A 13,294-nucleotide genomic window follows, 5' to 3' on the forward strand; every position below is an offset into this window, starting at 1 on the left:
AGCTGCAAAATGCCAAGTGCAATTCCTTTGGATCACATATGCAGGTAAGCAGAAGAGTTTAAACGCACTTTAACAATTCAGCCCTCAAATGCCACAATTTATGTTTTCTGAACAGCGCCAGAGATTCACAAGCGCTGGGTATGTGTGTGACTAATTACCACCACTGCTAATACCTGCCCATCCTTTTCATAACTCCTCAGGATGCTAATAAAGTTTATCTTGCGGATGTCAATTCAGAAGTTAGGGATAACTCAGTTGAAAGGATACCAAGGACTTTTATTCAACATCAAATATGCTTGCAGAGAGGTAAATAGTCTCAAATCCATCTTGCGGGTAGAAAACCTACAGTAGGCACAGTGGTTTTGACTTCCCTAGACATCAGCTGCTGCATCAGAAATAAATCCTGTGTTTCCCAATTCCACGCCATCCTCAGCAGGGGTAGGGCCAAGCCTCCTCCCCTACCAACCAGGATCTGTGCAGAATAGAGCTGTCTCCTGGCCAGCTGCTGGGGTTGGTGGCCAGGGGCGGGGGGGGGTCCAAGGAAACCCAGCCCAGGCCCGCAGCGACACCTGCTGACCCGGGACTCCCCATCCACACTGGGGAGGGGGCCGACAGACACCCACCCACCCACGGGGGCTGCGAGCCTTCCGCCATCATTTTACACTGAAGCATGCCTGGGAAGGTCACGCCGGTGACGGAAGGATGAACAGCCGGGTTCACCAGCACTTTGGAGCAGCTGCTCCAACACGGCTGATATAACAGCTTGTCTGTAGAGTTTGTCAAGAATAAATCCTTGAGCTTTAACACCCTCTCTCAATCCAAAACTTCCCAGCAGAAACCAAATAGCTTCTGAGGAGAGAGGTCGTAAGTTTGCAAAACTAACTGAAATACCAGACACAAACTGCTCATGTCAGAAACACTAAATACCACATAGTGAACTGATTTCCTAGCTTTTGAAGCCTGTTTCCTACCAGCACTGCACTTCAAAACTTTATGATCCAAACTTTAAACCAGATAAACAGATGGTATGGTGTCAGAACAGGAGTGATCATTTTTAATTTTTCAAGAATCTCTACAAGAAAATCTGATAAGCAGATCATAAACATAATATTCTCCGGCATACGGTGGTAAAGTCTGAAATCTGAGGCTCTGAACTAGCCTCGCAAACCAGAGAAGTGGCAGCTGCACCCGCAGTCAGGCGAGCACGCTGCCCTTCCGGCAAGGGGCCCTTACTGCCTCACAGGGTAACTCCAGCGCCGAGACTGCAGATGCTGCCCTAGGATAAACGTCTGCAGTGGTGGTGCTTGGGGTCCTTGTGAGACACTTCCATTGTGTTTACCATAGGAAAAGAACTAACAACACTTCCTGATTTTCCCTTTCAGCTTCAGATCACTCTGTATCTTAATACCCTTCAGCAGCCAGCAAGCTTACTTCATTCTTTTTCATTTCTTAAGGATGTGATTCTCTCTTTCCCCTCTCTGATACTTCTTCAGAGCAAAGTAAGAAAATACCCTTGTTTAACTTCTAACACACTTACACACATTAATAATTTATAGCATCCTGACACCTGACATCCCACAGAAACTCACAGAACGGCATATTTATTTATACTGACCTCATCCACACAAAATTGTTCTTTTTATTTAAAGAAACTTCAGCTTTTAAGCCTGGATCGTAAGTGCAATGTTTCTCATTTGACAGTTGTAACCGTGCTAATTGGAAATACACACATTAAAGGAGATTCAATATAACGCTAAGGAAGGATTGCCATTTTTCTGAAAACAGGTGACAACAGCATCACACAACCACTTTCCAGAAAACATTCGAGTTATTTCTTTCCATATACAGACAGTTTGTTCTACGTGTTGCATTACGACTTGTTACAGCCATTTGTAAAGCTTATCAAAAGATGGCAGTTCCCCTCCCCATTAAACACACCGAACACATGACTAACTCGCTATCTAGCAACTTGCTCTGTGTTATGTTAATCGAGCTTCATCAAGAACAGAAACACAAACTATCCAGGGATGCCAAAGAATTGTATGTGGCAGTACAGAATGACAACAGGTAAGAAAAATTTAAAAGCACATGGATACAAAATAGGTTTGGTTCTTTTAATCACTTTTTTTTCCCTTTAGAGGGCTTTGCAAATAAGGCAGGATCGATCTGGTCTCTAGACAGACCTCTAACTGCAAAAAGCCTTGCTGCTCTTTCCTTCAAAGTGCCTCCACATTTCAGTCCTAAAGACATCAATTCCATCTTCAGCTTGTCTAAACCCAGGGCCTCCATTTCAGCAGCAGAGTTGAATGCCAGTAGGTCTATTGGTTCCACCTCCTGCAAAGAGAAAAACATCCCCATCAGACCATTATTATTTTCTTCCCAATTGTGGGGGGAAGGAACAAGTATAAACAGTATGCTTTGCTTTTTTCAATTAGTATTATCTCAAAGTGCTAACTACTTAATGAAGTTGAGCAGTGTCTCAGTGTGTCAGATATTCTCATTATTAGCGGTACTTACGGTACCCAGGGAAAGTACTGCTGCACCACGTACCAGCACACTGAAGCCAGCTAGCAGCCTAACTGTGAAACACGCAAATCTTGGTGGAGAAAACACACCCAAGAGCAGGGAGAATGCTCAGGTGACTTCATACCTGCTGTCCAACTGTGCTGCTACAATTCTACTCCACACAGTGCCTCTGCTGGCTAGCTAAAGGCTCGCTCTGACACAGCCAGCCAAGCTGCAGATGTGCTGAGGCTTACAATGGACACAGCCTCCAAGACAGAATCACTGGTCATGTTAAACGACAGAAACACCGCTGGACATTTAAAGTTACTCCACTAGAATTAACACATTCTACTTACAGTTGAGGAGTGCTGAAAAACTAAAATAAAATAAAAAAAGTGGCAGTATTTAATCCTATTCCTCTGGAGACAATGACACTGTTTTTATCCCCAGGGAAGTTAAGTACTCCCAAGAAAAGTGAATGAAAACCAACAGCCTGCCATCTCACCTAGCAGTTCAGGAGCTTAACCTTGGCTTCTGGAGGCACGGCAAAGCTAACAGCCCCTTTTTAGCCTGCTGTAGAGTATAACCAATATGTCCTCAGCAGTAGCAGGGAGGAGGATGAATGGTTATTTCTAATGTAGTTAAACTGTAATTATAGAAACAGATCTAAAAGCCCCCTCTTTCTAGTAACATTAACTAAAAAGCAAGTTCTGGAGTTCACATCTAGTCCAAGCCCAGGGCCTTGTCCACAGAAGAACACGGACAAAGACTGGATAATTCAAGTGCTGGAATTTACTAACACACTCAACACTAACACACTAGAAAGGACACAGAAACCTAAGCCCATTTTCTTCAATACTTGAACGCACACATTAGTCTCACGGTACACATCACGACGGAGCTATCAGACTTCAGAGCAAGTAATACCAGCAGTGGGAATGAGACCACTCTGTTACAAACTCAGCAAAAACAATTAACGCTAGCAGAATTAGAACCTTTGTCCTGCTAAGCATACAAAAAAAGACTGGTTGCCTCATTATTCTCATCCTACTTTGAAAATAAAAAAAAAAAATCCATCAAGGACTATTATAAAAATATTTCCACCTGCGATAACAATCCGCCACAGCACTGGTGGAGTTTCCTGTTCTAGGAATAGACAGTCTCACAAACACTGAGCAAAAGGTAAACAGTGAAGAATGGTAAACATCCTGTTTAAAATTCGCCAGGTCTAATAGTACAGTAGATAACAAAGTCCTAGTTTATCAGGTTACATCCTTGGTCTTTTCTCCATTTAATTGTATTAAACTTTCACTTGTCATAACTGAGTCATTGGCAGTGGTGGCTGACAACAGAATTTCTGCTCAGGCTGAAAAAGGGCAATAAATCCAAGCAACTCTCTAGCCCAAAAAAAAGGCCACGTTTCGTTTTATTGCTAGAATAAGCCTAGATTCATCACCTCTACAAATTTTTAATAGTAATAGTACACAAGGAGCAATGTAGAACAAGTATCAGAACCTTTTACTGCCAAATATTAGTTGGGCTTCATCAGTTCCGTGGGAAAAGCTACGTTCCCTCTTGGCTGGAAGACTCTTCAGCAAACCAATCCCAGCCATCCTCTGCAAATCGCCAGAGAAAGAACGCCATGGTCAGCACTGCTCCTGCTCTGGCTGAGGGCTGCGACACCAACCCAGGCTGCCCGCAGAGATAACGGTAGGGCAACCGCACAGACCCGCTTCCACCAAGGGTGTGCCAGCCGACCAGTTTGAAAACCACTCTTTCACCAGCTTCACAGTTCAGGTGAAGCCCATCATTTACACTAACCCTGCCTCCCTGGCGAGAGAGCTGCTGCTTTCAGACTTTCAATGGTCAATGAAGAACTGACGTTTGCAGCAGACTACTAGGGTTCTCTAGGAACTAGGACTCTAGCCTTTTTATAACAAAAACTAAGAAAGACTGACCAGATGATTGGTTTAGGGGGCATCTACTTGGAACAACTTCTAACTTAAACACTGAGGCCAATTATTAACATGAAGGTTAATGTTATAGAAGATTAGTCAAACTGGACAGCACTTGGAAATGTGTCAAAGTATTGATAAGAACTTTTCATCCTACAGAAGGGTTTTATTTTCCTTCCCCATCCTGCCTCAGCAAAGAATTTTAGATCCAGAGTGTATCCATTTATGTAGGAGGAGGAAACACCACCACCACCACGAGAAACATGGATCTCAGGAAAGACAATACTAGACTGCCAAGGGCAACCTTAGTTGAAACTCTAGACTGTTAAAATCTTAATCCAGTAAAGTTCTTCCTTGACCCATTCTACTCGGCATCTCTCAAGGCTGTGCTATAGTAAGACTACTATACTACAATTCCACTTTCTCCACAGAGACACTGTCAACTAAGAGCCTTCTTTGGCTGCAGCTCCCGTAACTTGCTACATGCCAATTTCCCAAGTTGTACGATGCGGCTTCAGTTAAGCCCTTTTTCCTTTTAATCTTTGGATTCTTTATGCTCCAAACCAAACTTTGGAGATTCTAGCTTCTTCAGGAAACTAGAATTCTAATTGAAGCACGTACATCTAATGCATTGAAGTCATAGGATACAATTCCCCTCCCCTCTTCTGCAGCCCACAAAGGGACAAAGCAATTGAGTAAAACCAGTTGAAGGAAAAGACACATGACATTTTGTATTGCTTCATACTTACTGTGCTCTGTAACTGGTTCGTTTCCTGTGCCTTAGAAGAAACATCTTCTTGCTCCTCTTCTTTCTGCTCCTCTTCTTTCAGAGCGTGGGTTACTTCACTCTTTTCTTGGGCCTCTTCCTTCATGGGCTTTGTCATTTTACTGTTTTCTTCAGCTGGAAGTTCAGTTTGCCCACCTGCGCATGTCTCTCCTTGCACATCTCTTCCAGCACCTTCTGGCTGCTCGAGTGGTCTCCCAGTTGCGCTGGTAGCTGGACTGTCCTCTACCGAATCCACAGAGCTGCTTGAACATTCGTGCGAGTTCCCAGCATTTTCATTGTATCTGCTGCCTGAGGGACAACTCCCCTCAGATGCAGGAGGGGAGTCATCTTCACTGTCATCCTCAGAGTCCGAGCTGTCAGCATCATCCAGTCCTTCCAATCCCAGCCTGGCAGAAGCAGTACATTACAAATGAATACTCATATATTTTCACTTTTTTTTTTTTTAATTATTTTTATTATCACACTTTCTTTCCAAAACCCACTTCAGAGAGCTCCAGTGAACTGCTCTAGCAGCTACCGAGGACAGTTCAGCAAATGGAAGAGCTGCTAATACTGAACAGGATCCAACAACCCCCAAGAAGAGGCACCCTTTAACAGCACTCCCCATACAGACAGGTGTGCTACCTATTGCTATCGCAACCACCACCGGAATCATCAAGAATTCTCTTCCACATCACATTAGGTGAAAAACGCCAGGAAAAAAATAATTTTAAAAATCCTTTTTTAGTTCACTGAAAAAGACAATGAGGTATATAGAATATAACCATACTAGGAGGGGCTAAAAAAAAAAAAAAATCAAAACAAACTAGGTGCCGGTTTTTGCAAACAAAGTTTATCTGCTCAGCTAGGACAGAATTACATGAATGCAGCAACATTTACTTCCAGTTCCCCAATTCCATTAGCTCAATTTAATTTTACTATTTAAGTCTACATCTCTGGTAAGATGTTGCTAACTTGTATGCACCTAACCTGTCATCCTGTTCAAGGCTTAACACTTGAGTACTAAATATAAAGAGAGCCATAATACTTACCAAAAACATTTTCTTTTTCGAGATTTTGTTTCACTCTTTCCAGATTCACCTGGACGCTTCCGACTACCACCACTTTCTGGTGACACTATTTTGCTTGAACTAGCCTGCAATCCTTCAAAACAAAGTTAAAAGTCTACATCAGCACGTTGTAAATTCTACTTATCTTTTGATTTCAGATGCAATGTAAAACTAACTGAAAAGAATCACCATTGGGGCACAGTTATGTAGACTCAAAGCTTCAAAATAAACTCAGTAGTAGCAAAAGCTTTCCTACACAGCTTTACTAAGGCACAGAGTCAATCAAAATTGCATTCCTGAACTGAACATCCCCATCAGCCTCAAGTTCCACTATCAACCAGCCAGCAAGGGAACAATCCATGGAAAAATAACTACAAACAACAGTAAGTGAAACCAGGTACTTTGTACTTGGATTCAATTTGTTTCACACATAAGACCTGTTTATATGTTATCATTTTGCTGAAAATGATGATGTAATTCTTACAGCTAAACTAGCAACACCACCTTCACAGGAATTTGCTTTTATTGTGAGATGACACTGTAGCACAGCAAGATGAAGCACCGCTTGTATCCGTGTTACACTGTTCAATGCAAAGAGAAGCAGCAGCCAAAAAGGAAAAATTAAGTCCAACAAATTTTACTGGAATCTAAAATTCCATTCAATTGAAAGAGTTACTCTCAGCAATTTTTTTAAAATTTTCATACTGGAGTGAGGCTACAGAGACTTTCAGTTTCCTTTATTTTTTGAGAAGAGAAAGCGAGATTAAACTGCAATACCTTTAAGGACCGAATCTTCTAGTCGCTCAGCCATATCATGACACTGCTGCTGGTAATCCGGATTTGTGAAAAAGTGCTTTGGCTCCGCAAGTTTCCGCTGCAGCCTTTCCAAGCGCCTTTGCTCTTTTTCTGCTTCCCGCTCTGCTTGCTGCTTCACCCATTCAGCCATCCTGCAGATGACAGAACCATGAAGATGAGAGTGTTTCCAGCATTTACGGTAATATTAGTTTGCTGCTTTGCAATTACTGAATGGTTGTACCACCTGCTAGGATGGGAGACAATGGGAAAAGGCAACTAACAACACCCAGGGGAATTACTGAAGGAATATATAGAGATTCTGCTACAGAGAAGAGAGTAACATTTATTTTTGAAGCCAGAAACAGCAGTGAGGTCATGTATTCCCAACATCATGGTCTTGCACCTTCAGAGAAGTGTGAGAACTCCAGATGAGGAATCTAAGAGGTGCAGAACAGTCTCTACAAGATTACAGTGCAATCATGTCTATTTTGCAATAATGTAATTATAGTTGGAAGAATCCCCTTGGCTTCCAGTCCACCTGTGCTCAGTATTTCACTTTTGCTCTTTTTAGTATTCAAAATAAAGTTTCTCTGCTACAACAGCCTGTCATCCGACCTCTTCTGTTAACAGTGAACTACATGGTCGGTTCATTTTATAATTCTAGCTTCTACGAAAATGCCTTACGCTTTTTCGTGATTGACATCTCGAAGTCTCCTTCCGCTGAGATCTCGGCAAGCCTCTCTATTTGTGGTCTTTTCAATCTGAGCACCAAGTGCTCGCAGCATAGATCCAAACCCTGAGAAAAAAGTAATCGAGAATTAGCTAAACAGAAACAAATGGAGATGAGCTAGTACACAACATCAGAATTAATTCTGGAAAAAGAATACAGTGAATTCAACACCTTCCTCTCCCTCAATGCAACTGAAGTAAAGGGCAAGTTGAGAATTGCAACATGTTGGAGAATTGTCATTGGGTCAAATGTTGAAACACTAAGTGAAAAAAAAGGTATCTAGCATTTATCGCTCGTCTCGCTTTTGTGCTCCTGATACCACACCAGATGGACTCCAGGCTTACTAGAACCTGTGCAGCACTTCTAACATGAAAGTGTATTTCTGGACTCTCCCAGCAAAATGGTTTGAAACCTTTTTTGCCTCAAAATAACATTTTGGGTCCTTTCTAATTAAGGACCCTTTCTAAAAAAAAAATTACTTTTTTTAGGAAATAACCTTAGCTGCTTCAAGATGATCAACATCATGCTGAAGAGCCCCCCCCAAATAGATTTCTACACACTCCTCAGCCACTAATTACTCATAGGCAAGACCACTAACTTCTCTCACTCAGTCCCACCTTATGTTGTATCCAGCTGGAGAAGACATTTGTTTAACTACCTCAGAGAAACACAACATGGATTAATATAATCCTTCAAGCAATTTGAAAGTGCTAAGAACTGCTTTTTAACCAGAAGCTGAAAAAATTTATACTTTTCAGTGTACAGATTTGTTCTTCAGGACCTTTAAGGAGTGTTACAAACAGTAACCAACCCAGACGGCCTACCGTTGCAAGAAAAGTATTGCATTCAGCTAATAAAACCAATTGCTGCCATTAGCGAGGAGAATTTTTGTAGCTTATGAAACCTGCCATTGAATTTTACATTCTGAAGAACACGGACCTAGCTGCTACACCGAGCCCAAAACGAACAGCAATGCATTCACTAATGTTCCCCAAAACCAATAGCAATGCATTCACTAAGGTCACGGGTCTTGATTTAGGTCTGGTAAGAAAATGCTCAGCTCTCTTCTAAGCCTGCAGTTATCTGCATTCCCTTGAGATCACAGAGTTCTCATCCGTGTCTGCCTGTTTTTATCAGGCTTTTAAGTTATAAAGTCAAAACAAAAGGAACACTTTAGAAAGCAGTCAAAATGGATAAAGACCAATTTTAAACTGACCCCCAGGGCACCTCAGTAACCCAGGGTGAATCACAGAATGCAAATCCCGTGTCAGTCGATGATAACTAAAGCTGATGGACAACAGGTGAAGAAGAAGTATCCTATACTAAGAACTTCTACCATATGCACCGCTTTTAGGGCACACAAAGAAACTGCAATACCTGACAAGCTACAGCAATAATATTTATTTCCAGTTCTATCTAAAACTGAAGAAGGCAAGGTAAGCTGAGCTGCAGCCTGATGCAAGGCTGCACAATTATTCAGCGTCTCAGCACAACAGTGAGAAAATTCTGAGAACTGTATTCAAAAAGCAAATATATTGACTCCAGTTACACTGAAATACTCTGCTAAACTTGCTTCACCCATCACGTTCCATTTTAGGGAGCGCCCACACTGTCAGTGGCTGCATTGTTTTACACAATTAACACACATCTTCAGTAACACAGATTATTTTGGCAACATGAGGAGCCTAGCTTAGACTGAAATCTTTCTGAGATCTTGACATTTATATTTTTTTGACATAAGAGAAGACAAAACCAATCAGGTCGTATAACACACTCAAATCACAAGCTATTTGTACCTGGAATATTTGTCCTAAGTGACCACAAATATAACCTAGGAGCCTAAGAAGCCAGGTGCTTTTAAACACAATTTCAACTCTGAAGTCACTCTGATGCACATGACAGATTTCTACTAGCAGACCTAAGATGACCAGGAATGCAAAGAAGAGCTGTGCCAGCAAAGCTATTAGCAGAACAGCAGCTTTCCTAGTCAATTCTCAGCTTTGCATATAGGCTTTCGTTTCAGCTCCAGACATTGTATCAGTCATCCACATGAAATGCGATGTGCTAATAGATTAGGACTGCTGCTATCACTATAGACTACAGCACAACAGAAGTCTTTTAACCTAGGAATCTTAATTCAATAAGAAGCAACAAACCTCCTTTTCCACCACAAAGTCTTGGTTCCAGACTATAAACGGCTCCATTCTGCAGTACATCTTCATCATTAGCCAGTCGGCCATTACATTTCACATACAAGCTTTCTTCGGGAATGTTCTAAAAAACAGTGAAATTGAGTCATATGATCGACTGAGAATGAAACATTCTGACAAAGTAAACCACTAAGAAATAATGCTTCTTTCTTTCCTATAGGAACGGAAGCAAAAATCAGACAATCTTAAAAGCATTCTCTGTGGTGTTTGTTTTAATTCCCGTTTACTGAAGAATTAAATGAAGCTTGTAAACATGAGTGGGGAAAAGCCGTGCTACGGGAAAATCTACACTAAGGATTAAAGACAAACAAATCCTGCATTTTTTAAACTGTAAATAATTTAAGGTTGATATAGTTCGAACATATACATACACAAACACATATATAAGAAACTACAGGGCTCTATTATAGCAAACCCTCCTGCTCAGCGAAGCGACAACAACGAGAAGCGTGCTCACAGTCGCGACATGGCGGCGAGGCCGGAGAGGCCGAACTCACGGCAGAAGGCAAGGGGCGAGGGCAGACATGCGGCCCGCCAGCCGGCACCGGGAGCCCACCGCCCTCACCACTACCGCCACCCCCCCTTCCCCAGGCCTGAGGGGACGCCGCATCCCCCACCCCCGCCACCGGTTCGCCCCTCGCCACCCCCTCACTCACCAGCTCCCGAGCGCGATGGCGGAGGAGGCCTCGCACCGAACCTCCGCCGGGGGGTAGCGGCAAAAGCTGCCAGCGCGAATCCAAAGGCTCCCGCACCAGCACCGCCATCGCTCCCCCGCCGTCGCCAACAATGGCCACTGCGCCTGCGCTTCGCGACGACAGCAGCGCGCGGTCAGGTGACGCAGGGCGGGGCAGGAGACTGAGGGCTGGCGCGAGCCGATAACGGTTTGGCCGCCGGGCGGGAGCGGGGCTGAGGCGGGGCGGGCGATGGGGGCGGGGCGCGCTGAGGGAGGCCTCCCCCAGCGCCCCCCGCTCCCGCCCAGCGGCTCTCGGCTGGTCTCCGAGTGCTTTAACCTAGTTGGTGGGTTTATGTTTTTTGTTGGTTTCTTGGTTGGTTTTTTTTTTTTCTTTAAGGTGCTGGAGGCTCAAACTGGGCTTAAGGCAAAGTGTATTTCCGATTTTTAGGAGTCAATCCGATGTTTCAGTCCTTCTAGGGGCCCAATTTATCATTTTTACACCCACAGCCTGTATTTTAAACTTTGGAGTGAGGCTGATATTTGGTCCTTTAATTGACCCGAGTTGTTGTGTAAGGTTCAATGAGATTCCAATTATTTTGAGGAATGGAAACACTGAAGCGTGGCACCCTTGCCTAGGAGGGAATAGATGGGAACGTACCATGTGGCGCCTTACGCGCGGTGTCCTGCTATCTTGTTTTAGGAAAGGGCCCCGAGCACTGTTTGTCTGGAGCATGCTGCTCAGAGAAACATCCCTGTCGTAAGCGACACGAGAAGCCACCTCAGGAGGCAGTTTCTGTCCTTTACCTTTCCCGCACGAGACAGCCTGATCGTTCTGATTCAGACTGCTGTGCGCAGCCTACTGGGTTGTAAAGCCTTTTCACAACGTGTAGCGTCGACTCGGTGAGCGTGTAGCAGCAGGCAAAATGGACCGTGGCTCTGAACGTGCTCGTCTGCTCTGCCGTTTCAGCAGCAGTGGCGGCAGCAGCAGCGTAGGGATGGAACTCATACCACCTCGGGCGGCTGGAAAGGGGCAGTGGTGCCACTGCAGAGCACTGCAAGTGTAAGAAGTGTAATGGAAATGTGCAGCCATTAATTGTCCAACCAAATATAGTGTAAATTTCATGTAAGGACTTGCAGGATGATGGACTCTGTCTCTATGGCTTCTTTGTCCTGCTAAGTGCATAGTCGCACAAAATGTTTTTAAATCAGGGTGGAAGTTGAGCTGGAGCAGGAGGCCAAGCTCAGCTCTTCATGACGTGGGGTAACTACACGTAAGCAGGAGACTGAAGAGCTGGTCAGAAGAAAATGCACACCACTACCTCTCCAGGAAAGAACGTACACAGAGGTATGATGGCGATCCAGGCAGCATAACTATTGTGTTCTTTGGCGGCTTCAAATCTCCTCCACATCTTTAACATAACCATGCAGCTAGAGCGTATTTGAAGCTACCAGCTGTCGCTGGCGGGAGCTGTTGCAAACACTAGCAAAGACGTGGTTGGGCTGCCTGGAGATCTGCGGTGCAATACACCTCTCACCTTATTTTCAAATAATGGCGCTACCTGCAGTGCCTTTTTGTTTAGCAGCAGCATGGGCAAGGACTGCTCACGGCATAATCTGCGCTTCAGTGCTGCTACCCCTGCCTGAGGGGGGGTCCCCTGTCAGAGTAGCACCTGACACCCTGAAAACCCCCTGTTAGCAAGTGAGATAGGCACCTGTGTCAGAGCCTGCGGCTAAGTTCAGGTCTTTTGGGCTACTAAGGCCATAGTCAGTTCTGGGTGGCTACACTGAGGTGACTGATGCTGCTTTAAAAAGATGGGGCTTGTGTCTGAGCTGCTTGGCTGTCACAGAAAGTTCGGTGCCATGGCTCTCCCACCCTTTTTGCTTGCGGAGGAGCCGTGCTGCTTGGCCGGGCTTGTGTGAGCATGGATAGGTAGCTCCCATGCCTGTCTGTCTTAAGTTAATGTGGTAGAAAAGGAGGAAGCTGGGAAACAAAGAGGCAGAGAGATGATGTGACCCAAAAGTGGGGACTTCACACACAAATGTAAACAAATTATTAATAATTTAATTAAGGGGATCTCCCCATGGGCTTGTTTTGAACAACTCACAAATCAACTTTGCTCACCTTTTCTTGCGCTATGTTAATTTTAGCTAAAATGTTTCCTTAAAGCGTTTTGACCCAGTCTAGGCAATCCCTTACTGTCTTCCTATAATAAGTTGTTATTTCCAAATTATGTGTCATGTTGCCACAATGTGACCATTCAAACCTGATGTCTGTGCAGCCTGGAAAAGCTGTGGGTTTTTTGTGCTGGATTGGGCCCGAATTCAGTCAATGTTATGTTTTAAGTCACGTGGTACTGCTTGTTTTGTTTATAATCGCATGCCATATCTTTGGAGTGCCACCTAATGTGAAATACCACTAGATCTGGGGAATTTTTATTCTTAGGCAGTATCTGATTGAAATGTAACTGGCGATATATGAGGTATGCATGTATATATATGCAGATGAATAAGTATTTTCTTAGATCTGTGGGATTTCAGTTGCATTGCGAGGACATGATTCATTTCCTCCTCTGAAACTCCGGCTATTGGC

The 13,294-nt window shown here is 43.9% G+C and overlaps 1 protein-coding gene across 2 annotated transcripts; it reads right to left on the minus strand.

The window, feature by feature from the left end:
• Positions 1-1,600: 1,600 nt before the first annotated feature.
• Positions 1,601-10,795, minus strand: SDE2 (spliceosome associated SDE2). 2 transcript variants are annotated; one of them, XM_086461907.1, is made up of 9 exons: positions 10,688-10,795; positions 9,978-10,095; positions 7,776-7,887; positions 7,074-7,243; positions 6,279-6,390; positions 5,187-5,633; positions 4,327-4,353; positions 4,157-4,172; positions 1,601-2,334 (listed from the first exon to the last, which is right to left on the minus strand). In XM_086461907.1, exons 1-9 carry the CDS (start codon positions 10,793-10,795, stop codon positions 2,119-2,121), a joined length of 1,326 nt encoding a protein of 441 aa, XP_086318033.1. In that variant the 3' UTR covers positions 1,601-2,118. The 2 variants fall into 2 exon arrangements, with proteins under 2 accessions (XP_086318033.1, XP_086318034.1); XM_086461908.1 differs by lacking the exons at positions 4,157-4,172; positions 4,327-4,353 and having other exon boundaries at positions 5,210-5,633.
• Positions 10,796-13,294: the final 2,499 nt, after the last annotated feature.

Source organism: Leptosomus discolor, chromosome 2 (genome assembly GCF_034619465.1).
Source record: "Leptosomus discolor isolate bLepDis1 chromosome 2, bLepDis1.hap2, whole genome shotgun sequence".
NCBI classification, from domain to species: Eukaryota; Metazoa; Chordata; class Aves; order Leptosomiformes; family Leptosomidae; genus Leptosomus; species Leptosomus discolor.